The sequence below is a fragment of the Triturus cristatus genome, chromosome 12, assembly GCF_964204655.1.
Source record: "Triturus cristatus chromosome 12, aTriCri1.1, whole genome shotgun sequence".
NCBI classification, from domain to species: domain Eukaryota; kingdom Metazoa; phylum Chordata; class Amphibia; order Caudata; family Salamandridae; genus Triturus; species Triturus cristatus.
In genome coordinates this window covers 120,633,632-120,659,428 of record NC_140595.1, presented here as the reverse complement: position 1 = coordinate 120,659,428, position 25,797 = coordinate 120,633,632, and the positions used below count along the sequence as shown (strand labels likewise).

Below are 25,797 nucleotides of genomic sequence, written 5' to 3'. Positions count from 1 at the left end.
CTGAGGCGGATCTCTCCAGTAAGGCATAGTATGTACTGAGAGAAAGGGTATTAGCTTTAGAATAATTCTCACTATACCAGTGACCAAAATAAATGGGCTCCCGTGCATCTAAGGCAATGTAATGCAAATGGTGGCTTAGGGCCATATGTCAAATATGTTTTTGAGGTAATAGACAGGTTGAATCACAAATCAGCTTGTTTGCAACAGCAACAACATGTTTTATAGTACAAATGCCAAATTGCAATTCAGTAACTACCGAATTGCAATTTGATTCAGCGATTTGGTAGTTGGAAGGAGTGTGTTTAGGGGTCCCTTTCAACTATCAATTTGCAGTAGTGTTAATGTTTTGCTGCCGAACTACAGGTTGCAAAACATGCATTTTTACCCACTACTAAAATGCAGTGGTAACCATTTGCAAATGGGAAGGGTACACAAAAGATCCCCATCCCTTTTGAGAATGTAAACAAAAATATTTTTTGTGAGTAGGCAGTGATCCCACAAAACGTAAAAGTTTCATTTTCTATTTTCCTTGAAAGTAAACGGGCTGCACTTAGAGAAAACAATATTGCTTTATTAAAAAGCAATCACAGACATGGTGGTGTGCTGACCCCAGCAGGCCACCATCCATGTGATGGCTATCATTCCTAATGGGTCGTATATTAATATTAATGAGGAAGGTCAATTTGTGACCCACTAGGGATTAGGGATTGCATTTTCCAAATTGCGTTTCAGACTTTCAGTAAGAATCTCAATTTGGGAAAAGCAATTCTTGCACATTGCTCCCTCATCTTTAATAGTATAGTTATTTTGCAGCTGTAACTTCTCATTAGAAAACAAATAAAATTCAAACAATGCTTTGAAACATTAACCAAAAAAGCCTGAATCAGAAATCAGACAATGAATTGGACTGCTCACCATGTATGGCGTCCTGCCTAGCCCTTTCCCTCGGTGGTAGATGGGGTGCAACATCGCGTCCAACAGTGTCCTGCCAGTTCTGTAACTCTGGCACTGGCTTCAGATCAGGACGAAGGGAATCAGCACCAGCAATCCATAAATTAGGGGATTCAATGCTCCTGAAAGAGTTATAAATACATGGGAAATTATTTTTAATATCAAGGTTACACTATTTACAAACACGTTATACTAACTGCATGTCCACAATTGAAGACCGATGCCGTGATGAAAAACCAGATTAGTTTGTACTTTCTAGTCTATCATCCAATTGCCCCCACTATTATGTGCATTGTTCTCCGGAAAAAAACACAGAACTACAACTTTGGCCCAAAACCTGCTCAACCTTGAGCAGCCACATATAGTATGTGTCCAATTCTCCCCTCCTTCCATATTGCACTGAAGTTAGTTTGCCGAAATCTGCGGATTTATTTTATGGAGAAAATCGGGGGTTCTATATAAAAGTTTTTTAATGTAAAATTTAATATGTCATGTATTTTCCCCTTTCAATAAAGAGAAATTAAACTCATTAATCTGATCCCAAGCTGCAATGGATATCTGGAGGCCTCCTTTGAATGCCATTTTTTGGGTGGCTTTCCCATGAAGTTTATCTGCCACCTGGATGCGTGGGAGAGAAGCCAAGATACTGATTTTCTTGCGGGTTTTAGATTGTATAGGCTCCCCAGCGAGTTTCATAGTTTCAATTATGTGTAAGAGATTCAGCTATCGTAAAACATAACTAATTTTAATATTGGACCATTGAATATTTTTTTTGACAATGTTTAATGCTAGTCTCTATTTCATTCAATTTTTTTCAATTCCCCTCCAAAAAGTCCATTTTTTTCTGATAGCCATTGCTCATACAATTAGACATTACATTCCTATCTATCAAATGATGCTCTACTATATAGACTTCTGATAGCAGTGTTACTCCATTAATGGTGTGAATCGTGTAGTGCCGAAACTGTTATGGCACATGTTTGATGTTACACTGTAGCGTCTTGTATCTGACTTTCTTAGAGGTTTTCGCTAAACGCATAAAACTAATATTATCATATTCTTGATAAATTAAATCTAAGGAGAAATGATCGTATCTTTTAATGTTTAAATACTTCGATGATCTATATGTGGTGTGTGCAAAATTCTCAAAATAATACAAATCAGGGAGGCCTAGACCTCCTTCATTTACTGGTCCATAAAGTGTATCTGAAGCTAATCTTTGTGGTTTGTTTGCTAATAAAAAATGGAAAACATGCCTTGCACTTCTTTAAAGAATTTCATTTGGATTGCATTAGGGATGGCTAAAAACAAAAAAATGCATAAAGGTCAAATTAACATACGGATTAGTGCACCCTGACCCGGTATTGAAAGGGGCAAATTATTACATTTTGGAAACAGTCCTATTATCTTATTAATGAAGGGGACATAATTTAAAACATACAGGTCATTTACTTTTTTAGAGAAGTATATCACAATATACCTCTTGGGCCTAGTAATGACCAGTAAGCCCAGTTCTGTTATTAAAGTGTTGGGTGCAGTATTACAGAACAGAATCTCCGTCTTTGATTTATTTATTTTATACCCTCCAATTAGCTGGTATTCCTGGAAGATTCAAATATATATTTTTGAACTTTTATGTAGGGTCTATGAAATAATGCTATATCATCAGCACAAAGCTTTATTTGTGTAATTCCTGAAATCAGGGATGTCAGATTGCTATTTGAGCAAACAGCTATTGCTAACGGCTTTATAAAAAGAGCTAAAAGTAATGGCGACAGAGGACAACCTTGTCTTGTTCCTCTGTTAACTTTGCAAACGCCAATCTTGTTTGAAGTAATAATTACTCGTGCCAAAGCCTTTTTATAAAACTTGGATATTATATTAATACATTCAACAGGGAATCCAATCTCAGTTAGAATATAGAAAAGAATCTCCCAGCAAACCTGATCAAAAGCCTTCCTGGCATCTGGTAACATAATCTGGTAACATAATCTGGGCCGGGATTTTGTTATGACTAAAATAATCAATACCTTTGACTAAACTACTGGTATTAAAAGTTAGGTGTTTAATTGATACAAATCCACACTGATCTAAATGTTTAATTGACCCAACACACTTTTTCATTCAGTTTGGCAATAATTTGGCTATAATTTTATAATTGGTGTTTAAGAGGCTTATAGGCCTGTATGAATTAATGTCCTCCTTATCTTTATTCTTTTTCAAAAAGCTGACTAATACTGCCGTACGGAAAGAGGGTGGTATCTCGCCTCCCATAAAAATATAATTGGCTAACATTACTAATTCAGGATTTATTATTGAATAACATTTCTTATTTAGTTCAGCAGGCAATCCATCTTCTCCATATGTTTTTCCATTAGCCAGAGATTGCACTACAACTTCCATTTCTTTTAATGTAACATCGGTCAACATATTCTCAATTTGACTTGCCTATAGTTTAGGAATGAAGAGTTTAATAGGAAAATCCTTTAGTTTTGAAATATCTACCTCTTGTCTAACTTAATAGATTGCTTCATAGTGTTTGGACTACTCCTGTATCTGTACTTCATTTGTGATGTGAATATTTGTATCTTTATCTACCAAGGCAGTAATCCTATTGTGTGCCTGTCTTTCTCTTATTTGCCAAGCTAAACATTTATAAGAAAACGGACTCTCCTCATTTCATTTCGGAGGCATCCAGCTGCTATATCTTTAGTAGTAATATATCCATGTGTAGTAGCTTTAAAAGCCTCCCAGATTCTTTTTACTCTAGCTGCATCCTATTCAGTTGAAAGAAGCTTTCTATTTTATTCTGGGTTTCCGTGCACAAGTCTTCATCCTCGATGTGGATGATGTCTTAAGTGCCCCAAGCCCTGATACTTCCAACTTTACCATGATACTTCCAACTTTACCAAAGCATGATCAGAAAATCTGTTTTGAATATATGTGTAGTTGATTAAACTTAAATTGCATGAAGTAAGAAAATGATCTAATCTTGCCACTGTTTTATATTTAGCTTAGAAACATGAATATTCTCTCATATTGTGAAATTGTATCTGCAATATGTCTATCAGATCTTTGCATACATTCCGCTAATACCTTTTTCATAGGTGGTTTATTCTGTTTCTGTGTACCAGAGGATGAATCCAATTCAGGAGCCTGCAAAAAGTAAAAATCACCCCCAATATCACTGTTCCAGGATTATGCCGTAATGGGTGATAAAGCTCCAATAAACAGGTAGGATCGTCTTCAAATGGTGCATATATTCGGCTGTGGTTAACCTGTTATTAATAATCAAACCACTGATCAAGCCCACCTGCCTTCTTTATCAACCTGAAAGTAGGTGATCTGAAAAGAGAATCTATTCACGAAAATTGCTATCCCTCTATGAGCAGCACTTGCTGATGAAAAATACCTAACTATGCCCACTGCCTAAACATACTATATGTAGATTTCTTTTTATTCATATTATGCATCTCCTGGATCAATACAATGTCAGGGATATATCCTCTTACCTATTCTTCAATGGCTTCGCTTTTATTTTATTATTGAAGCCATTGATGTTTAAGGAGAGAATAAGACGTATAATTCAAAGTGCAATGTGCATTATTCTTTTAACTACAGTACGTAACAATTTTTTTAACTGACAGTGCAAAGTAAAGTGTCATGTAAAGTGCATATTAGCATTGATGATAACATTACTTCATTTACCAAAGATAGTTTGCTTGTATGCATGGATGAACTATCCCATTTTTCTCCCCTGCAATCACCCCGTACCCTGCGTAATCCCTTCCGACCATTATCTTTCCCATACCCCTGTGACCCTAGTGAGAGGGTAGCCCACACCACCTCTCTACCCCCACTTGGTACCCTGAGTGCCATGACCCAGCACCCAGTATTGTGTGCTTACCACTACCAGAGTGACCCAGGTCCTCCGGTCTCTCACTCCTGGTAGCATTTACACTCATATTTGAGCTGCAAAATCCTTAACGTAAGTATCTCTATAAAATATCAACCCATAATTATTGCCTAACATTTAGCATTCATAGTTAATAGGTTTTTATAGTGAGATATACTTCTACTGTAATAGTTCTTGTGCTTTTGCTACATCTTCCATTAGGTGAAATTTACCATTTATGAGACCTTTTAATTTCGATTATTGAACAATGGTTGCTTGTGCCCCTTTTGCTTTAAAAGAATCAATCATTCGAACAAATTCTCTCCGCCTCTTTGCTGCTAATGCAGTCATATCCGAAAAGATTTTAAATGACAGGACTTCTTGTGTCGTCAAAGTTTTTTTTCAAATCCTCTTAGACATTATTTTTTCTCTTATTCGAAAGTCAACAAAATTCACTAGAATATTATGAGTGTTGTATTAATGGGGCGTTGGAAAGTTACCCTATAGGCTCTTCAAACTGTTAAGTCTCCTGTTGGATTCGTGTTTGCTTTTCTCAGCAGGGATTCTACCCAGTCCCGAAATTGTGGGCCTTCAATTGCTTCCGGGACCCCAACTAACCGTAAGTTTGTACACCTGTTGTAATTTTCCACATCCTATAATTTAGCCCCAACGACATCTGTATTTTGCCTAATTTGTGTTATTTCCTGCTCAAAGGACACTACCTTGTCCTCTAGGCTAGTTTCTTGTTCCTCAGCTTCCGTCAGACGCTCTGGTATTTTACCCATTGTCTCTTGGATTTCCAACAACCTTTCATGTAATGATAAAATATCTCCTGTGACTGTGTCATACGCAGCTCTTTTATCTCAGAAAGAATCAACTCGAACATGTCTCTAACCATTTGTCTAGATTCCCGTTCATTTTCTATCTCCTGCAGAGGTTCCTCATTGCCTACTATTGCTGTTGCCACCAGCCGAGATTTGTCTATTGCCACTTTTGTCCCTGCATGCTGTTGAGCTGAAGACAATGCTGCCTGGGATATTGTTTAATGTATTAACTAGCTGGAGGTGGTTGAAGCTGTCACCGCAATATGTGATTTCGAAAAAAAGAGGATATTGTTTGCAACAGATGGGGAATTGAAAAGGGCACAGCAGTAGATTACTTTTGGAGGCCTCCCATTTCGATGTTACTTTACATATCTTCTGTTCTTTCCAGTCTTGCAGGAGGCTAGACATTTGTAGTCTTGCAGTCTCCAAAGTATCTTCCTTCTCCACCCCTTTTTCAATCTCCGCCTGGGCCTCTTGGACATCAGGGGTCTCTAATCTATTTGCCTCCAGAAGCTGTTGCACCTTTAGATCCATCGTCTGTTGTGCGCTTTGTAATGTACGTGAACTACCCAGTGTTTTCTCTAGGATGCTCTTTTGACGCGACCTCTGAACCGGGGTAGATTGATTAACAGGGACAGAATTCGCATTTGGGGGTTTGCGCTTAAATGCGCACATGCTGCAACAGTCACCTTCTCTCCTCTTTTCTTTTTTCGTTATTTAAGCCCCTATTAATCAGTTTCTACTGAATCACGATGTCCTACTACTTTGTTACTTAGAGTTCAGTATACAATTAAGTCTCTTCCTTGTAGAGCATCCCGCAATTAAGCCTCGAGTTAAAGCAGCAGGCACAAGTTTGGATGTTGGAGGATTTCTTCAGGAGAAGGACAGGAGGCTCGCCACGCTTGTGCATCTTTACCTTCACCTCTTGACGCCGTCTCGGCTATTGCCGGCGTTTTCGATCCACTGCTTTCAACATCCTCCTTAACCTCCCGGTCCACATTCCTAACAATGACCCCCCCCCCCCCTCCGATGCCACCAAAACACTGGCGGTGGCACCGCCAAGGGATTCGCAAGAGCCCTGCAGGTGCTCCCGAGATTGCATCCTCGATCCTTTGCTTCCAGGGCGTGACTGAGTAAGTGCACTAACGGGTTTATCTGCCATCATCTCCTCTCAGCCCTGAAGGGATAACATCAATCGGTATTGTACTGATAGACTGAAAGTACAGCAAACATTGGATGCTCAGTCTGCAGTTTTAGGATAGTCACCTGACTTAAAGGTTGACTTGTTATACATTGTGGTCCTACTAGCTAGATCCTTAATCCTGAAAAGGTGGCGGTCTGATGAAATTCCGACTTGTCAAAAACTACAGTGTAAACATAATAGGATTAAGGAGTTGGAGAAAAGATATGCATTAAGATCTGGATCATATAGGAAATTTTAGAAATCATGGGAAACTTTGGGTTAAGAGGTTTTTCTTTATATGAAATCATAAATATGAAGTATATTAAATGGGGTTTTCTTAAATGTATTTGGTTGATTGTGTATAAGAATCATGTGTTTGTATTACTATATAATATTAGGGAAGAATGTAATGATATATTTAAACTTGATCCTGCTTTTTGTGATTTTTTTATGCTTTTATGTAAATTTGTATTTTTAGATTATGGGAATGATTAAGTATTCCAATAAAAAATAAAAAAAAGAACTACAACTTTGCATGAAAGTACATAACATATAGAATGATTATGACATGCATCATATAGTGGCTAACAAGCGAAGTAGACAGTTAGCAGTTTGCTGTTCTCCTGGTCTCTGAGGCAGCAGGGACAGCATACAAAAGAAAGTAAATCTGGCAATATGAGCTAGGTCTGCCTTCTTGATTTCCTATCCCTTTTCCCACCTTCTAATCCCTCAGCTCAAAGAGGAAGCTGCTGGGGTCTCTAGTTGGAACTAGGGATAAACAATTCCAATACTACCATCAAGGAGCCTGCAAACTGAAGCATCAGGGAAGAAATTAAAGACAGGCCATAAGAGAGCTCATGTAGCTCAAGAAGAAGGTAAGTTAGGATCAGTGTTCCTTCAACAAAGTGTGTATGTTGCCTTCAATCAAGAAATAGGAGGTGGAAAGTAGAGCCCCAGCACCATGTGGAGCGAAACAGCCATTAGAACGCGGGCTAAGCCATGCATGCCATTTCCCTGCAAGGGCAACCAAGCTTGCCTTAACCAAGCATATGCGTAGTTGAGGTATGCGTGTGGTCTAGATGCTGGAATGGGTGGGCCCAGGAACAGGAAGGATCGGGAGAGGACACAATGAGGTAAGTGGGGCTGGGGCCGGGTTATGGAGTTTTAAGGCTGATTCGGATGTTTTCAGGGCTCCAGGTGTCGGGGAAGTTTGTAGGGCTCAGGGGGTTGGGTAATTATTAGAGCTCAGGGGGGCGGGATAGTTTTTAGGTCTTGTGGTGTTGGAGTAGTTTTTATGGGGTCATGAAGGGTTGGGTTAGTTCTTAGGGCTTGGGTGGGTAGTTTTTGCAGCTTGTGGGGGTCATGGTAGTTTTTAGGGCTCAGGGGCTCAAGTGTAAAAGTTACCACAAATGTCCCTTTACCAGTCATGCCTTTACCACAAAATTGCATGGTAAAGGCATACGTGGTAAAGAATGAGTTGTTCAGATGCATTTGTGGTTAGGGCAGCATTGTGGAGGCACACATGGTTTAGCCATGCGTGCCTCTATCATACTACCCAATGTGGATCTCCTGTACTGGTCATGGTTGCTAAAAGTAAGGAGCTGGAATTAAACGTCAAACATGTGGAGGCTTTTTCATCAAACAAAACTCAACAATGGGAGTCAGCACTGGGCAGCTGGGACGTACAGATAGAAGCTGAAGCTGCACTGCTGCTCTGAGCCTTTAATGGTAAATCAACACCTTGGGACATGGCACTGGACATTCAAGGCTAAACCTGCACAAGACGATCTCTGCATAGGGAGAAATGATAGGCCATTTCATGCACCTGCACATGTACCGTGAGGCAGCATTGGGTATTTGAAGACATACTGTGCAGGGGGAACTGCACTAAGCATCTGAGGCTAATCTTCCACCAGAAACTTTGAGGCTAAGACTGAACTGGATAGAAATGGCTAGATTAGAACATTCAAAAACACAATTGAGCATGGACATGAGGGACAATGTGTGTGTGCTTGTGGCGCAGAACTCGGCCTACATGGGTACACCTCAATATACATAACCCTACACAAGTATATGGCTATGCATTGGCAACTGATTTTTGAGTCCGAGCATGTGTTGCTGGTGCCAGGGCACCTGAAAGCTGCAAAAATATTTACATCTCACCCCGGCCATTCCGGGCTATATTAGACTTTTTTTTGCTGTAATTGGGCATTCAGTGGCACATCCTCCTCTGGAATAGTTACGTGGAATTGAAGGCTAAAACTCTACGATGAATCTGCGACTTTGCTTTTGTAGTTATGACTTAGCACATGAGTTATGCCTGTTAGTGAGGGGATATCGATGGGCAATTGTAACAGCCATATTATCGGCTTATTGTTTCTAAATATTGATGAGAAGTTATGAAACAGTTACATAAAGATAGAGATCTGAGAAGAAACTGAGGACCATTAAACGACACATCAAGTTGATTTTCAATCTTGCAACTTTGGAAATTACGGTAAGTTTAATTATATGGAATGCACTGAAGTGAAGTATAAGGAACATTTAACTGGAAAATGATACAGGAGGACACATTTAATAAATTCAACCATGGAGCCTTGAGGAAGCGGGAATCCTTACACATGTTGAATGTATGCCGGCTGCAATCTTTGTGAAAAAAGAAGACATGAGAAGTTCAATATGACTGTTTTCATATAGTTGATGCCAGTTTAAAAGTGGTGTTGAAATGGTACTGATGTTATCCAATCTAAAAAAAGATATATGTGAGATAAAAACTGTATTTGTTGGCCACATAAAAAAAAATTCCCATCTAATCATGAGGCTACATTTAAATATTGTTAAGCTTAATAAATAGATTAAAGATTAGTATGATTTAATGTTTTGTCCATTGTGTATCTCAATTGTTTATAGAACTTTTATAGTTCCAGTAATGAGATGGTACCCATTACAAAGATTACTCTACCGTAGTGTACATTTATTTTACGTTGACGCCGGCTGAATTACCAACCAGTGGTGTTATACTGTAGCACGGCCACTAGAAAAAGTTCTTCGTTTTTTTCCTTTCATTCTCAACTGATAACTGAAGCTTACGGATGGCTATCAGACATTGTGTCTGACAATGGTCTCCCTGGACAATATCTGTGCTCACAGCTAATTATGGCCTTTACTGATTTGGTTTTGATTGTAGCATCAATGAACCCATTAGGAATGTCCTGAGCTCTTTCTCTAAATGAAATAAATGTTTCTAAAAGCAGAAAAATACTTCAGTATCCGAGAGCAGCTGTGAAAAAGAAAAAACCTAAGCCAACAAAGCCTTCCTTGTGAATGTACAACTTCCATGATTGAGCCACTTTCTAATGGTCGACAATTGGCGATGTTACACACATTACAAGGTATTGCCAATGTAAGCTAATTTATAGAACATCCTCTATGATCTTCCTTACCTGCATCCCATTTTAAGGGTGTATGATGGGGTGGGGTTCACCAGAGACCTGGTGGTGGAAATCTTTGGGTAGTCATGATTTATTGGTAAAAGTACTTCTGTTTAACCAGAAAACCTCATAACAGTATTGAAATCCAAAGTATAGCAATATGCATGCTGCATACATTATCTGTTTTAGGAAATCAACATCTTCACTGGTATGACTCTTACATCAATAATGGACAAGAGTCACTGAAGTTGAATAGTAAATTTTACCCCTCCGCAATCCAACAATTTCCATACTGTTGATTTGACTGGAGTGGGAATAGAAAATGTTACCCCTCCTGAGTACAACATTTTGCCTACATTTGTCTAAACTGTAGTGAGAATTGTATATGCATTTTATAGTCTAGTTTATATTGTTTAAATGTATATTATTATGTTTTTGTTTATTGAAAATTATAATATTAATAATGTTTTTAACATGTAATGCATTTTTATTGAATTGCTATTTTGTATTTGGTTAATTTTTTTATTTGTAATGAAAATATTTTTTTTATATATTTTATGTTATATATATATATATATATATATATATATATATATATAATTAAATATAAAACTATTATTAAACTAATAATTTGTATGTATAGTATAATCATTTTTGTAAAGGTAATAAGATTATATATATAAAAAATGATTATACTATACATAAAAATTATTAGTTTAATAATATTTTTTAATTAGCAATCTGTAAATAAATATATATATTAATATATGGGTGTTTTACTTTTTGAAAATAATTGTAATTGTTTTTTTTAACTATTACATATATATATATATATATATTTACATTAGTGTCATTATTAATATATGTAATGTTTAATATTTACAATTATATATATGTAAAGAAACAATATGTTATACAATGATATAAGAGAATGATTTTTTTTCTCGAAATGTTTGTAATTTAGTATAGCATAACTATATTTTTGATATTGATATTTATATAACAATATTTTTGCATGGGGCTATTTTGGGGTTTAATATTTTGTCAGTGAACCGGGCCAAAAAAATTCAACATTAAAACTATAGGCAATGCATACTAATGTTCTGAGGAATGTGCACGTATACACAACTGTTATTTCTGCCCCGATAACCAGCTCACCTTCAACATTACAAATTGAATACTAAGGGGCTCATCACGATGTTGGAGTTGCCACCGACAGACAACATCTTGGACTCAGGTCTGACTGACCTGAGGTCGGCGGATCCGAAGGCCTGATTATGATGCGACTGACCACTGTTCGGTCAAATTCCCACTGTTCTCTATGGGAGCTTGTGTTACGGCCATAAAACGGCCATAATACAGGCTCCTATAGAGAAATGGGTGCATGTGTAAAACCATGCACAATGGTACCAACCATACAGTGCAGGGTTTCACAGGGAGAGGGTACCCTAGGTACCCCCTTCACCACGGACCACGGGGGCAAAGGGGCCCTGCTAGGTACCCCCAAAGTTACTTTCCGACAGCCTTTCCATGTCGGAAAGGCCGGCACAGAAAGGTTGTCAGAAACCAACATTGTGATACAGATGGTACAAACGCCATCCATAGGGGATTATGGTGCGGTTCCGATCGACAGGAACACTCCGAGCGCTGGACGGAACTGAGTCAGAATGACCGTCTGGTTTACATTCCGACCGCAAACTCTCAATCAGTCTTCGGGCCACAAACCGACCGAGTCTTCTGGAAAGTCTGACCACGGTTGGGAAGCTTCTGACTAGAGGTCAGAGGTTTTCCAACCAACATCATTATTGGCCCCTAAATAACAGCAAACATTGCAACAAGCAGTGATAATAATGAACTCATAAAATCAAAAACATAAAAACCTGAATCAGAGTCAATACATTTTGGAAATGTATAGTTCATTGGGAAGTATTTTGTTTGTAATGGGTAGGTAACATGGAAGCAAGCATGGATTCCCACAGAAGGGTTATGGTGCCAAATGCTTTTTGACAATATCCTATTAGGCTGTGAATTCCTACAACTGTAGTCACTTTATAGATTATAGAATAGACTGCTACAGCAGAAGCATTCGCCTACCTTTCAGAGTCCAGAAGCTCTTCATGACGGCTTACTGTTGACAGCCACTGCAACACCCGCACTTGGCGGTCACACTGCTGGTTGTTCGCAAAGTGCAGAGATAGATTGCTCCGAGTCAAAGGATTAACTAGGTGCCAGACAAGAGGAAAAAATGTTATGTGTGCCCATAGTGACCATACATATTCTCAAGACAACCCTTCATGTTAATACTACTTGTGTATCTCACAACTAAAGCAGTGACAAATGATCTAGCTACAACAGCTGGTCATCATCTATATTTATATCAATGCATGATCGAGAAATATGTGAACTGCTTTGGGCTACAGTTCTCAGCCATTATAAACTACGTTTGTGTTTTATGCATTTATTCAACTATGGTCTCAATCTTCAAAATAAAAGGTGCTCTTTGAGGCAGTCCAAGGAGACTTAGTGGCGTATTTACAAGCCCCTATTGCAACCACGTCTCTTTTAGTGATGTTTTAATGGTGATGGGAGGTTTGTTTTATTTACAAGGCAGCGTTAAGCAACTTAACGTGGCTTAATGCTGCCTTGCAATTAAGGCACTCTTTCACGCTGCACTTAGCGTGAAAGGGGTGGGCAATGGGTGTTGTGGTGGGCGTTCCACCACAACACCCATTGATTTTGACGCTGCCCCCTATTTAGAAGAGCAGCATAAATAGGAGGCAGTGCCAAAATTAAGATCAGGAAAAATCTGGTCTTCAACAGGTGAAATTAGGAAAAATGCTTTATTTCTCCTTGTTTTTGCTGTTTCCATGTGTGCTGCATTGTGCAGCACACATGGAAACTGCAAAATGCCAATGTTTGTTTACCAGCAGGAATATCCCCCTTCCTGCACAATAACAATAATTTTAAAAAAATGCCGTTTTGCAACTTCTATGTGTTCTTCATTAAGCAGCACACATAGAAGTTACAAAACGGCATTTAAAGATTGTTTATGTGCAGGAAGGGGGACCTTCCTGCACATAAACAATCTTCCCCTCAACAAGGGCACCCTTGCACTATGGTGAAAGGGTGCATGCATGGCACTAGGCAGCTTAATTTAATACCAGCGCAGGGGGAAACGCAGGGCTGTACCGTATTCTTATAAATACAGTGCAGCGCTGTGTTTCTAAAATGACAAAGTGTGTTGTTAGCCTTCTTGGCTTAACAACACGATTCGCCACTTTCTAGTAAATATGCCCTCTTGTATCACAAAGGCGAGACAGAGTTGATTTCCGCTCTTTGTATAAAAGGTTCTCCTTTGCACTGTGTTGCAAGGCTTGCATATGTATTTTTCTAATGTTACCTATATTACAAGTCCGGTTGTATACTAACTTGGTCATTGCTTGTGGACTAAATGAATCAGAATGCGGGCGCAGGCCGAGAAAGCAGGCCACTAGTTTAAACGGTGCTGCTAAATCAAATGTGTGCTCGACTGCAATGCTTGTTTTTTCAGACTCATGTTAACAACCTGGAAAAGGAATATTTTCCTGATACACTTTTTATAAACACAACTATGGCAGCTGAAATATGCTATGAGAGAAATCTCAAATAGTGTATAACAATCTCACAGTGTAAAACACTAACCATTGTGTACTGAGTTCGGGGTAAAATGCAGGGTTCTACATACCAACTGCAGATGTCTGACTCCTAGCACTTTTACCGAATTCAGCATAACTAGAAGATGGGTAGGAGACACTTGCCAGTTTTCCTTTTTTTTAAAAAAAAAAGTCATAAAATGTCCTTTTAGGGTTTAGCAAATGCACCATCTGTGAACACAGTGAGGTGGGGTGTAACACTACCCCTTCCCAGCATTGACAGCTTGTTGAAGACTGTTCACCATAACCCTCATCTTTATGCAGCAGAACCGTCAGGTTGACTGAACTTCTTTCAACAGTTAGGAGGAATCTGGTTGAACGTATGGGTGAGTGACTAATCTGTGTGAAAGTCTGTATCAGTCTGTCAGTTGGTGTGTAAGTGGCTGCATGGGTTGGTGAATAGGTACATGAGTTTCTGTATGGGCTATTGATTGGTTGTCTGAGTACCTGTATGGGTGACAGAGTGTCTGTGTGTTGTGTGACCACCAGGCATTGATCTGATACAGACATTCCCACAGATTAGTCACTCACCCATACATTCACCCAGACACGTATAATCACTCTCTTATACAGTCAGTCACACACTGACAGAATCATCATATATATATATCACATTCTTAAACTTTTTAGAAACACTCCCAGTCACGGGATAATGTAATCCGGGATGTCATCAGTGATGTCATTTGAGATGTCATGTCACTCACCATGTCATGAGTGATGTAATATGTGAAGTCATCAGCAGTGCATTGCAGGAGCGTGAGTTATTGTTAGGTCAGCTAACTAAAACTGCTGAATTTCTCTGGTTTTGTATGAGTGGAAGAACCTGGAAAGTCCATCTGCATTGGCAGTCCCAGGTTGTGTTCCACTACAAAGTCCATTCCCTGTAGTGAGATAGACCACCCCAACAGTTTAGGATTTTCACCTTCCATTTGAATTAGCCATCTCAGAGGTCTGTGATCAGTTTGAACTAGGAAGTGAGTACCTTACAAGTATGGTCTCAGCTTCTTCAGGGACAAAACCACAGCAAAGGTCTCCCTCTCAATTGCATTCCAACGCTGCTCCCTGGGGAGAGGCCTTCTGCTTATAAAAGCAACAGGTTGGTCTTTGCCTTCATCATTGGTCTGGGATAGGACCACTCCTATCCCTAGCTCAGAGGCATCATAGCCTCTTTCAGGGTGTCAGAAGCCTTTTGACAACTAACTGTCCAGTTTACATTTTTGGGCATGATCTTGGAGGTGAGTTCTGTGAGGGGAACCACAATGGACCCATATACCTTCAGAAACCTCCTGTAGTACTCAGTCAAGCCAAGGAATGCCCTGACTTGGGTTTGGTTGTTGGAGCTGCCCAGTCCAGGATGGCCTGGATCTTGGGCTGTAAGGGTTGTACCTGGCCTCCACCAGCGAGGTGTCCCAAGTACACCACAGTTCCCTGCCCTATCTGGCATTTGGGTGCCTTGGTAGTTCAGCCTGCAGTTTGCAGGGCATTTAAAACCTTCCCAAGGTGAATCAGATGATCCTGCCAGGTGGAGCTAACAACAGCAATATCATCTAGATAAGCTGCACTAAAGGATGCCAATCCAGCAAGGGCTTGGTTCACCAACCTCTGGAAGGTGGCAGGGGCATTCTTTAAACCAAAGGGCATACCAGTAAACTGATAATGCCCGTCAGGTGTGGAGAATGCTGTCTTTTCTTTTGCTCCTGGACCATGCCAATTTGCCAGTACCCTGCAGTTAAGTCAAAGGTACTTAGAAATGTGGCTGTACCCAATTTGTCTATCAACTCATCTGCTCTTGGGATAGGGTGAGCATCTGTCTTGGTGACAGAGTTGAGTCCTCTATAGTCCACACAGAACCTCATTTCTCTCTTTCCACCCTGTGGATGAGGTTTGGGGACTAGAACCACTGGGCTGGTCCAGGAGCTCTCAGAGGGTTCAATAACCCCTACCTCCAGCATCTTGCTGACTTCTGCTCTGATGCTTTCCTTGACTTGATCAGACTGTCGATAGATTTTGTTTTTGACAAGTGAACTGTCCCCAGTGTCTACATCATGGGTACACCAGTTTTTCTGGCCAGGGGTCAAGGAAAAGAGCTTAGCATACTGCTGCAAGACTTGCTTGCAATCAGTCTGCTGTTGGGCAGAGAGGGTGTCTGAAAAGACAACTCCATCTACTGACCCATCTTTTGGGCTGTATGAGGGGAGGTCACGGAGAGGTTCACTCTCTGTCTCCTTATCCTCATCAGTCACCATCAGCATGGTGATGTCAGCCCTGTAATGGTAGAGTTTCAGGCAGTTCACATGGATAACCTTTTGGGTGTCCCGCTTGTGCCCAGGTCACCTAAGTAGGTGACCTCACTCTTTTTTTCTAGGATAGGGTAAGGGCCACTCCATCTGTCCTGGAGAGCACTTGGTGGCACTGGCTCCAAAACCCACACCTTTTGCCTAGGTTGAAATTCAACCAGTGCAGCTTTTTGGTCATACCAGTGCTTCTGAAGCTCCTGTCAGGCCTAAAGATTTTTGAATGCCTTTTCCATGTACTCAACCATTCTGGACCTTAGGCCAAGCACATAGCCCACAATATCTTGTTTGGGTTCTTGGAGAGTCTTCTCCCAACCCTCTTTTACAAGACAGAGTGGTCCCCTCACAAGATGGCCAAACAGATGTTCAAAGGGGGAAAACCCTACTCCCTTCTGTGTCACTTCTCTGTAAGCGAAAAGCAGGCAGGGTAAGAGGACATCCCATCTCCTTTTGAGTTTTTCAGGGAGCCCCGCAATCATGCCTTTCAATGTCTTGTTGAATCTCTCAACAAGGCCATTGGTTGGTGGGTGATAGGGTATAGTAAACTTGTACTGCACTCCACACTCTTTCCACATGTGTTTTAGGTAAGCCGACATGAAGTTGGAACCTCTGTCTGAAACCACCTCCTTTGGAAACCCTAACCTGGTGACGACACCAATGAGGGCCTCGGCTACTGCAGGAGCTGTAGTAGTCCTAAGGGGAATTGGTTCAGGGTACCTAGTGGCATGATCCACTACCACTAGAATGAATGTGTTCCCTGATGCTGTGGGAGGTTCAGGTGGACCCACTATGTCCACACATACACTTTCAAAGGGAACCCCCTCCACAGGTAGTGGTATCACGGGGGCCTTTGAGGGGCCACCTGTCTTGCCACTAGCCTGATAGGTGACACAGGTGCTGACAACCTCCTTTACTTTTTGGTGCATATGGGGCCAGTAAAAGTGGCTAACTAGTCTTTCCCTAGTCTTGGTTTGGCCCAGATGTCCAGCAAGGGTGATGTCATGAGCTAAAGTTAGAATAAACTCCCTGTACATCTACGGCACTACCACTCTCCTTGTGGCTACAGGTTTGGGGTCTCTGGCCTCAGTGTACAGTAGTCCCTCTTCCCAATAAACTCTGTGGGTACCACAGACATCTCCCTTTTACTGTGCAGAAGCTTCCTGCCTCAGACTTTCAAAAGTTGGGCAGTCCTGCTGTCCAAGGCACAGCTCTTCCCTGGAGGGTCCCCCTGGGCCTAAGAGATCAACCTGGTTAGGGTCAAGCTCCATGTGCTCAGTTCCTTCTGGGATGTCCAAGTCATCTACCTGAGGAGAGGGGTCCTAATCCTTTTGCTGTACAGAAGCTGGTTCCCCAGTTTTCTTACCTTTTCTCTTGGAAGGTTGGGCCATACTTTCAGGCTCCAACACTTCTTTTTCACCCTGTCTCTTGCTCTGTGATCATGGTTTTACACACACCAATTCAGGGATATCTAGCATTGCTACATGGGTTTTCAGTTCAACCTCAGCCCAGGTTAAGGTTTCCTGGTCATTGTCAAGCAGACATGCAGCTGGAAGCTTTGGTGAGACCATTACCTGTTTCAGGCCAGTAACACCCCCCCCCAGTTTAAGTCACCATAGCCATTGCATGGTTAGTGGTAACACTGTCAGCATTGGTAACTGGGTAAGTTCTCCCAATCAAGTATTGCTCAGTGGAAACCAGTGTGCCTCTCACCATAGTGACACTGGCACCTGTATCCCTCAGAGCTTCTATCCTAGTTCCATTAATCCAAGGGTATTGTAAGTATTTTTTAAGTTGGGTGGCCACACAGCTACAGTGGCAAACTCAACTTCCTCTTTTGAAACTAGAACTGCTTCAGTGTGCAACCCGATTTGCTCTTGGCACACTGTTGATCCCATCTGGGGACTTGTTATTCCAGGACGAGCTGTAGTAGGACTAGGGGCCTTCTTGTTTGGGCAAGCAGCATCTCCAGTTAAGTGTCCCAACTTCTTACAGTTGTTACACCAGGCCTTTAAAGGATCAAAGTCATTTACCTTGTACATATTAATGGACTGGGAAGAGGTTTGGGACCCACCCTCCTGTGCAAGTTTTTGGGGCCCTTTAGAATACTCGGGCCTTCTTATCTTGGGGATTCTCACCACCTTTCCCCTGGTGAGGTTTTGTAACCCCTTTCTTTTGGTCACCCCCAGTGGTTGTTTTTGTCACCCTTGCCTTGACCCAGCGGTCTGCCTTCTTTCCCAATTCTTGGGGAGAAATTAGACCTAGGTCTACCAAATGCTGATGTAACTTTTCATTTGTGCAATTACTTAAAATATGTTCCTTCATAAACAGATTGTAAAGTCCATTGAAATCATGAGCATTGTGTCCGGTTAACCAACAATCTAGTGTTTTAACTGAGCAGTCTAAAAAAGTCAATTCATGATTGGTTTGGGGTTTTGTGAGCCCCCCTGAATCAAATTCTGTATTCCTCAGTTGTGAGTCCAAATCCCTCAATCAGATTTAGTCATAAGACCCAGCATCTACCCCTATAAGGGTCAGGAGTCTGTCTCTACAGGTACAAGAGCACAGTTCCAAAAGGAGTTTCCCCCCCAGTGTGACTTCTACACTTTTCTCATTTCACAAGCCCTCTCAAAGGCTGTGAACTATTTCGTGATATCATTACTCTCTTCATATTTAGGGGCAATCCCTTTGGGGATTTTAGGATCATAAGATTGCTCTGTATCCTTATTAAGCAAATTGCTGCCAACATTGACGGGTGCTAGGTCCATTTCTGCTGTCTCTCTTTCTAGAGCCAGCAACCTGGTCTATAGATCTAATCTTTTGGTCAGCCTTACTAAAAGGCTGTCCTCCTCATTGAGGCTGTCCTCAATGTCCTCAGTGGTACCTGAGCCACCTGTGTGGGATCTAGGTACTGAGAGGTTGATTCTTGGAGTCAAGGGTACTTGGACCCTTTTCTCCCTAGGAAGTGGAGAGGTTGATCTAACTGGTCATCCTCTCCCTCTTCTTCCTCTTCTGACTGGTCTTCACCATTTACAGATGGGTGGCCCTTTGCATACCCAGTCAACAGATCCTGGAGCTTTTGTTTGGTGGGATGGGGACCCATGGCTATGTTTTTAAGTTTACATAGGAACCTTACCTCCTTGAAAAACAAGTGACGGTAAGGGGTGAGGTCGAGCTCCTCAACCAAGTCCTCTATCTCATTGTGGTTATTTTTACTAACCGCTGGGTTCTTGATTTGAGACATTGTTAAAAAAAACTTCTAACCCCTCTAACCCTAGCTTAAGTGTCTTTTAGTTTTCTAAAATTCTAAAGGGAGTTAACCAAAGCCCTAACAAGACTTTTAGTAATTTTGTAAAAATGCCAATTTGAGAAATCAGAATTCTAAAGACAATTTAAGAGTTCTGTCATGTGAGCAGGTGGTTACCAAGTAGTCCAACAAATGCAAAGTTGAATATCCCACCGCTGATCCACCAATGTAGGAAGCTGGCTCTGTATATACTATACCAAAGTGAGGTATAGTGTGCACAGAGTCCAGTGGAACCCCAAAGGTAGGCAGAGGTAAAGTTAGATAGCACCTCACTCTCTGTTTATGGTAGTGTGGTCGAGCAGTAAGGCAGTATCAGTGGACAGTGTTAAGTATTTATTTTCAACCCTCACTCAGCAAATCAATTCACACACTCACAGACTGAACTTCAGACCAATTGTTTTCGGATACAAATATTTTTTTAGTTATTTAATTTTCTAGAACCAAGCAAGCCTGGCACAGATAAGCAATAAATACTTTACAGTAGTAATGCGATTGAAATACAGTTTGAATGATAATTGTATATGCACTTTGGTTTGATCTACAGTATGGATGCAGATAAAAGCAAAACTTAGGAAATGCAGTACATATACTTGAATAGGCTTTTTTAGTAAAATAGAAGGTGAGTAACTTTTGAGATTACTAGGCTTACACAGAGTAGTATACCTAGATGCTACTCTGGAACATTTCCTGAAAACAGGTAAGTACAATTGTTTTTGTTAGATTAAGCAATTTTAAAGAATTGCTTTGGTTTCTCAAACTCCAAACTTTTCACAGAAAAACAGTCAATGTTATCCTTTGGAGGAAAACAGTGTTATCAGTTTTGAGTTAAGTATTTGGTAGTGGGAGTTGAGGTTCTGGGGTAGACTCAGGGGTCCCCCAGGGTCAAGGATGCCCTCTAGTTAAACCCTCAGTGGCACTATGGTGGCCGGGTGCAGAGTGCTGAGGTCCAATGTTATCCAATGGGGGATAGGGAGCCTCCGGTTGGTAGCTGCTGGCAAGCAGGCCACTTGGTTGTGGGAGTAAAGCTCCTGGACTTTCGCTCAGGGCAAATGGGGAAACAAAGTAGCACCAAAGGTGAACCCTCAGCAGCACTAGGTCGGCCGGGAACAGGCTGCTGTTTCGATGTTGGGCGCCCTTTTTGTGTTCAATGGGGAACCTCCGGTTTGCGATGGCACTGCAGGCTTGGGGACAAAGGTCTTCTGGGTGCAACCACCACTTCGAGAGGTAAGTTGGGAAGTTAGGGGTTAGTTAGGCACCGTCGCTTTGGGCACACAAAGCCATGTGGCGTCGGGTGCAGGGGGGCCTTTTGGGGTCGTATCGTCTTACCAGCTCATGGCCACGGTTGGGGGGACCTTCCGGATTTAGGCTACAGGTGTCGGCTGGAGCTTGAGGCAGGTCAGGGTTCACCGGATCTCGGGTCAGGATCGCCAGGGTGACCTCCTCGTGGTGTTTGCCCATTCGAGCTCAGGCCGTGGATGGCGGCTGCAGAGTTGGGCGGATTCGCTGTGCCTGGCCGGAGCCAGAGGTTGCAGATGAACAAATCCAGTGTTCACGGGAGACAAAGTCTTTGAGCTTGAAAGCAGGCAGGTCCTCTGGGGTTTTTGAGGTTTCTGGCTGCAGGACACACCGGGATTTCACAGGAGCAGGTTCAAGGGGGAAGACAGGCCGGTAGGGCTGGTGCCAAGTCAGTGGGCGTCTTCCTCTTGTTAGCTGCTGCACGGCTGTTCAGTCCTTCTTATTCTTCTTGTAGTTTCTTCTTGTCTGAGGAAGCAAGGTTCAGTTGTGCCCCTAAATACTAGATTTAGGAGCGTTACAGGTAGGTAAAAGGCAGGGACCAATGGGTCCCTTCCCTGGGGTGGGTACACCCCCTATTATGCCACCCTCCAGTGGGAGGGGAATATGAGCCTGTCCCTGGTTGGCTGGGTGCCCCCATCTTCAAGATGGAGTGGACTGAGAGTTGTGCTTCACGTCGCCTCCCCCACCTGAGGGGTGGAGTTGGCAGAGGTAGGCACACCTCTCTTTCTCACTTGTTTTTCCCACCAGTTCTCCCACCCAAAGTGGGGGTCAGAACCAGTGGGGACCAGTTGCTGAGAGCAGCAAGTGGCCTGGGGAAGCTCACAAAGGCAGCAAGCCTTTGAAGCTTCCCCTTCGTGAACCCTGCCCATCCGGGGGGAGGAGGCTTGGCACCTTGTCCCAGGATGCGCATTGTTTCAGGCCCCAGAGAGCAGCAGGCTCGCAACCCAGGGGTCCAGAAACATGTCTGGCGGTGGCAGCTGAAAGCAGCCACTCAGTCTGGACACTAGTGGTGGGTTAGTTTTCAGGGGGCATCTCCAAGATGCCCTCTGTGTGCATTTTTCATGAAATCCCACACTGCCATCATTGTGGGTTTAATGTGCTGAGAAGTTTGATACCAAGCTTCTCAGTTTTCTGTAGCCATTATGATGCTGTGGAGTTCGGAATCACAAACTCCCAGCACCATATACTCTTAATGGCAGCACTGCACTTACAATGTCTAAGAATGGACTTAGACACTGTAGGGGTACAGGGCTTATGCACCTGTACCCTCACCACTGGTATAGTGCACCCAGCTACAGGGGTGACTGATCTGTGCCAGGACAGTGGGTTGTAGGAATGGCACACAGAGATGTATGTCATGTCGACTCTTCACTTTGTTCTGTACTAAAACACGCAGCCTGCAAAGGCAGTGTGTGTGTGTGTGTAAAGGTACAGGACCTCTAAGGGTGGCACAATAAGTGCGGCAGCCCTTAGAGGCCTTTTCTGGTCGCAGTGCCCTGGCTACCTGTAGTACCATTTACCAGGGGTTGACCTGTGGCCAGAGATGCCAATTGGCTTTCGGCTTCAATGCAGTTTTAGGGAAAGAACATAGGCCCTGGGTACCTGATTAGCAAGAGCCCAGGACACACTCAGTCAAAGTACATCAGAAATTCAGCAAAAAGTGGGGGCAACCATGCATAAAGAGGATACTTTCTCACACCCTCTCTTCTATCCTCCATGGTCTTTGTGCATGCCTCTGCCCCCTTCTTCTTGCCCATCATGGCCATTGTGCTGCCACTAACCCTCCTGCTTGCCATGCATGGTCTTCTGTGCTGTCACAGCCCCTCCCAACATCCCTGTTTGGTCAGCTAGCTGCTCCTGACCACCTCCCACCATCCCTTGATGGTCTGTGTGCATGCCATTATAGTCTCAGTTTTGCCCTCTATGGTGTGTTGTGCTTCTAGTGCCCATCCTCCCTGACCTCCATGGTCAGCTTGCTGCTCCTGCCCCCTTGTCCCCTGCCCTCTGTTTTACAAGTGCAGACCCCTATTTCCTACGTCCTGGCTTGTCTGTTCCATTGTAATGCACCTGATTCCTCCCTCCTGCCCTTTATGGTCCGTTATGCCGCAGCTTTCTCTCCTGTCTATCTATTATGGTCAGCTTGCTGCGATTGCCTCTTTCCCCTCTGTTCTCTGTTGTCCATGTGCATGTCCTGTCCCCTCCCTATTGCTTTCAATGGACTGTTGTGCTGCACTGCCGTCCCGCATGCCCTGTGTGGTGTATTGTGCTGCTGCAAACCTTAATGCCTGCCCTGAAAGGTCAGTTTGGTGGAACCTTTCCATGTCCTTCCTGTACTCTGTTATCCGAGTCCATGTCCCTACCCCAATTCCTCCTGCCTTCCATGATCCAATGTACCATACTTGCTCACATTGTGAACTTGGTAAGAGGGAGATTTTGAAAACAAAAATTGAGAATTGATTTTCTCCATTGACTTACATTGAAAAAGAGGAGATTGTAGACAGGAAACAGATAAAATAAATTTCATTTGGGCTTAAAAACATTGGGCGTTTCCTGGCTGAATCAGGTCTGTTTGCAAGTACGGTTGTACTACCACTGCCTCTTGCTTCTGCCCACAATGGTCTATTATATTGCCACAGCCTCTCTTGCCTGTCCTGCATTGTTGGTTTGTTGCCTCTGCCCTTTTTCCATTGCAGTCCATCGTCTGTTGTGCTGCCACTTCCCTTCCTGCCTGCCCAGTGTGGTCAAATTGTTGCCTCTGCACCCTCCAACCTGCCTTCAATTTTCCGAGTCCGTGCCCATGACCTCTGCCTCGCAACAGTATCCTAATAAACAACTAGATTGCTAACATTCTATATGTATCACAAAAGTGTGACATTCCTGACACCATCTTGATGTAATCATAACTGTAAAACCTAAAGCATTTCCTTTAGAAATTTTAGACATTAGAGGATCTTATTTGCATTGAAATTATGGTTAGTGCTCTAAAAAGCTAAAATGAGGACATATTTTCTGAGTTCCCAAATAGCAACAAAGCACTTTATTTTTCTTATCCAGTTGACCATTTGATTAAATGTTGCACTTAGGGGAGAGGATGTGGTGTTACTTCCAGAGCTCCAGACTTTGCAACTGGGGAACCAGGTTGGAGTTTCTGCTTCAGCTCGACATTCTGTGATTCTGGTCAATCCACTTAATCTCCCCATGCCTACAACCAAAATGAATTAGTCCTTGTGTGATGTAACCAATGGTCAAGTAAAGCACTCCAATACCTGACCAGTCTGCACTATATAAAACTGCAAAAAAACAAAAAATATAAAGTGTTTTGCACATTTCTGTCATTGGGCTATCCGTGGGCTACATCTGGGTGATATTTGTGCTCTTTTTCTCTGGTGGCCATCTTGGGAGACTTATTTGTTATGAAGTTTCCTAATTTCCTCATATACTGCAGTCTCCTCAGTAGGAAATGCTTTCAGTTTTTTACTCTGATTCCATCAAGAAGACATTCAGAAGTGTCACACATTTGCCATACATTTTGAATGTTAGCACTCTAGTTGCTCATTAGATCACTGTAGTAAAGCTACTGCTCACTAGGGAGTTAACTGTAAGACTGCTGCTGGTATTGAAAGTGATGTTTCAGTCTGTATGTCAGAATTGTTTAATGAAATAGAAGGGGATTTGAGAAGTCACTCAAAATGTGCCCTAATTTTTCTGTCTGCGGCACTAATCATAATTTCTATGGCAAAATGAACCACCTCATTTTGTTACTTTTTAAATTAAACGTTTTAAATGTTACCAGTTTATTCCAATCAAGATGGCTTCAGGTGTGCCATGCGTTTGTCATAAGTAAGACGGTTAGAGCTCTAGTTGTTCTCTAGAACACTCTGGGAAGCTGCAGTAGAACCAGTGTTGCCAGATTGGGCTATTTCCCACACAAATGGGCGACATCTTTCCCATTTGTGCGGGAAATAACTCTCAAGGCCGGGGGGGGAGGCAAATACTTGGGCTTTACTTGGCCCTGTGTGCGCAAAATCTCTGAGGGCGGCTGCGCAGCCAATCAAAATCCTGCAGAGCTCCCGGATTCCGCAGAGCAGGGCCATCAATCTTTCATAGTGCGAAAGCGCTACCTATGACGGCCCTGCTAAATGCTTCTGGCCTGCCCCCAGAGTGACTGGACCAATGTGCTCTCTAGGGGCAAACCTTGTTTGTATTGATTTCCGCATGTAGTGGGCGGCAGCCGGCAGGTCTTGACCGTCTCAGCATGCTGCTGTGCTGAGAGCATGTGTGTGTCATCAAATTTACACAGGATTAAAGACAGTTAAGATAATTTGTGATTACATAGAATCAGGGTTTAAGTGATCCAGCAGTTTTAAAAGCAGGTGCTGAGACACGTTACTATCGGGCTCTCTGTTTTTTCCCTCACCCTCCAGATTAGAAAAAAAATCATAACTCTGCAGCAGTGCCACCCTTCACTGCCTTTGAGGTACCTTTAACGTGACTTGTTATAGTTCTTTCACACTCTCACCATTTCAGAACTGAAGCATTTTCTATATTATATACAACAAAGCCATAGTTGATTCTTTTTTAGCATATGGAACTAACACTCCTCTGCAAAGCCAATAGTCATGGCTTGTTGTAGGTGTAATGTTACTTGGTGTATTATATATCTGGATGCAATGACAAAAGCAGCAAATTAACAGTGGGGCAGCACACTATGCTAAGCACAGATTTTTAGCTTGCGTGTTTTAAGCCGTGTCCCAATTACATCAGCCACGCCATTTTGAGAGCCATCCCGCCCCCCACAGTTTTTTCATCCCACTTCAAGCGGTGCGCTAATCCAATGCATTCATTTTTGGCATGGAGAAAATGACTGCGTTTTGGCAATTTTAGCGACTATCCGCGACTGCCTGCAGTGAGAAATCTTGCTGGGAGG

General features: G+C 42.3%; 1 protein-coding gene across 1 annotated transcript in view; it reads right to left on the bottom strand.

The window, feature by feature from the left end:
- LOC146772835 (rho guanine nucleotide exchange factor 11-like) overlaps positions 1-25,797 on the bottom strand; it is a 337,239-nt gene that overhangs the window by 218,084 nt on the left and 93,358 nt on the right. Inside the window, 2 exon segments of the mRNA XM_085637036.1 lie at positions 916-1,073; positions 12,379-12,505. Coding sequence (XP_085493162.1) covers positions 916-1,073; positions 12,379-12,505 — 285 coding nt within the window.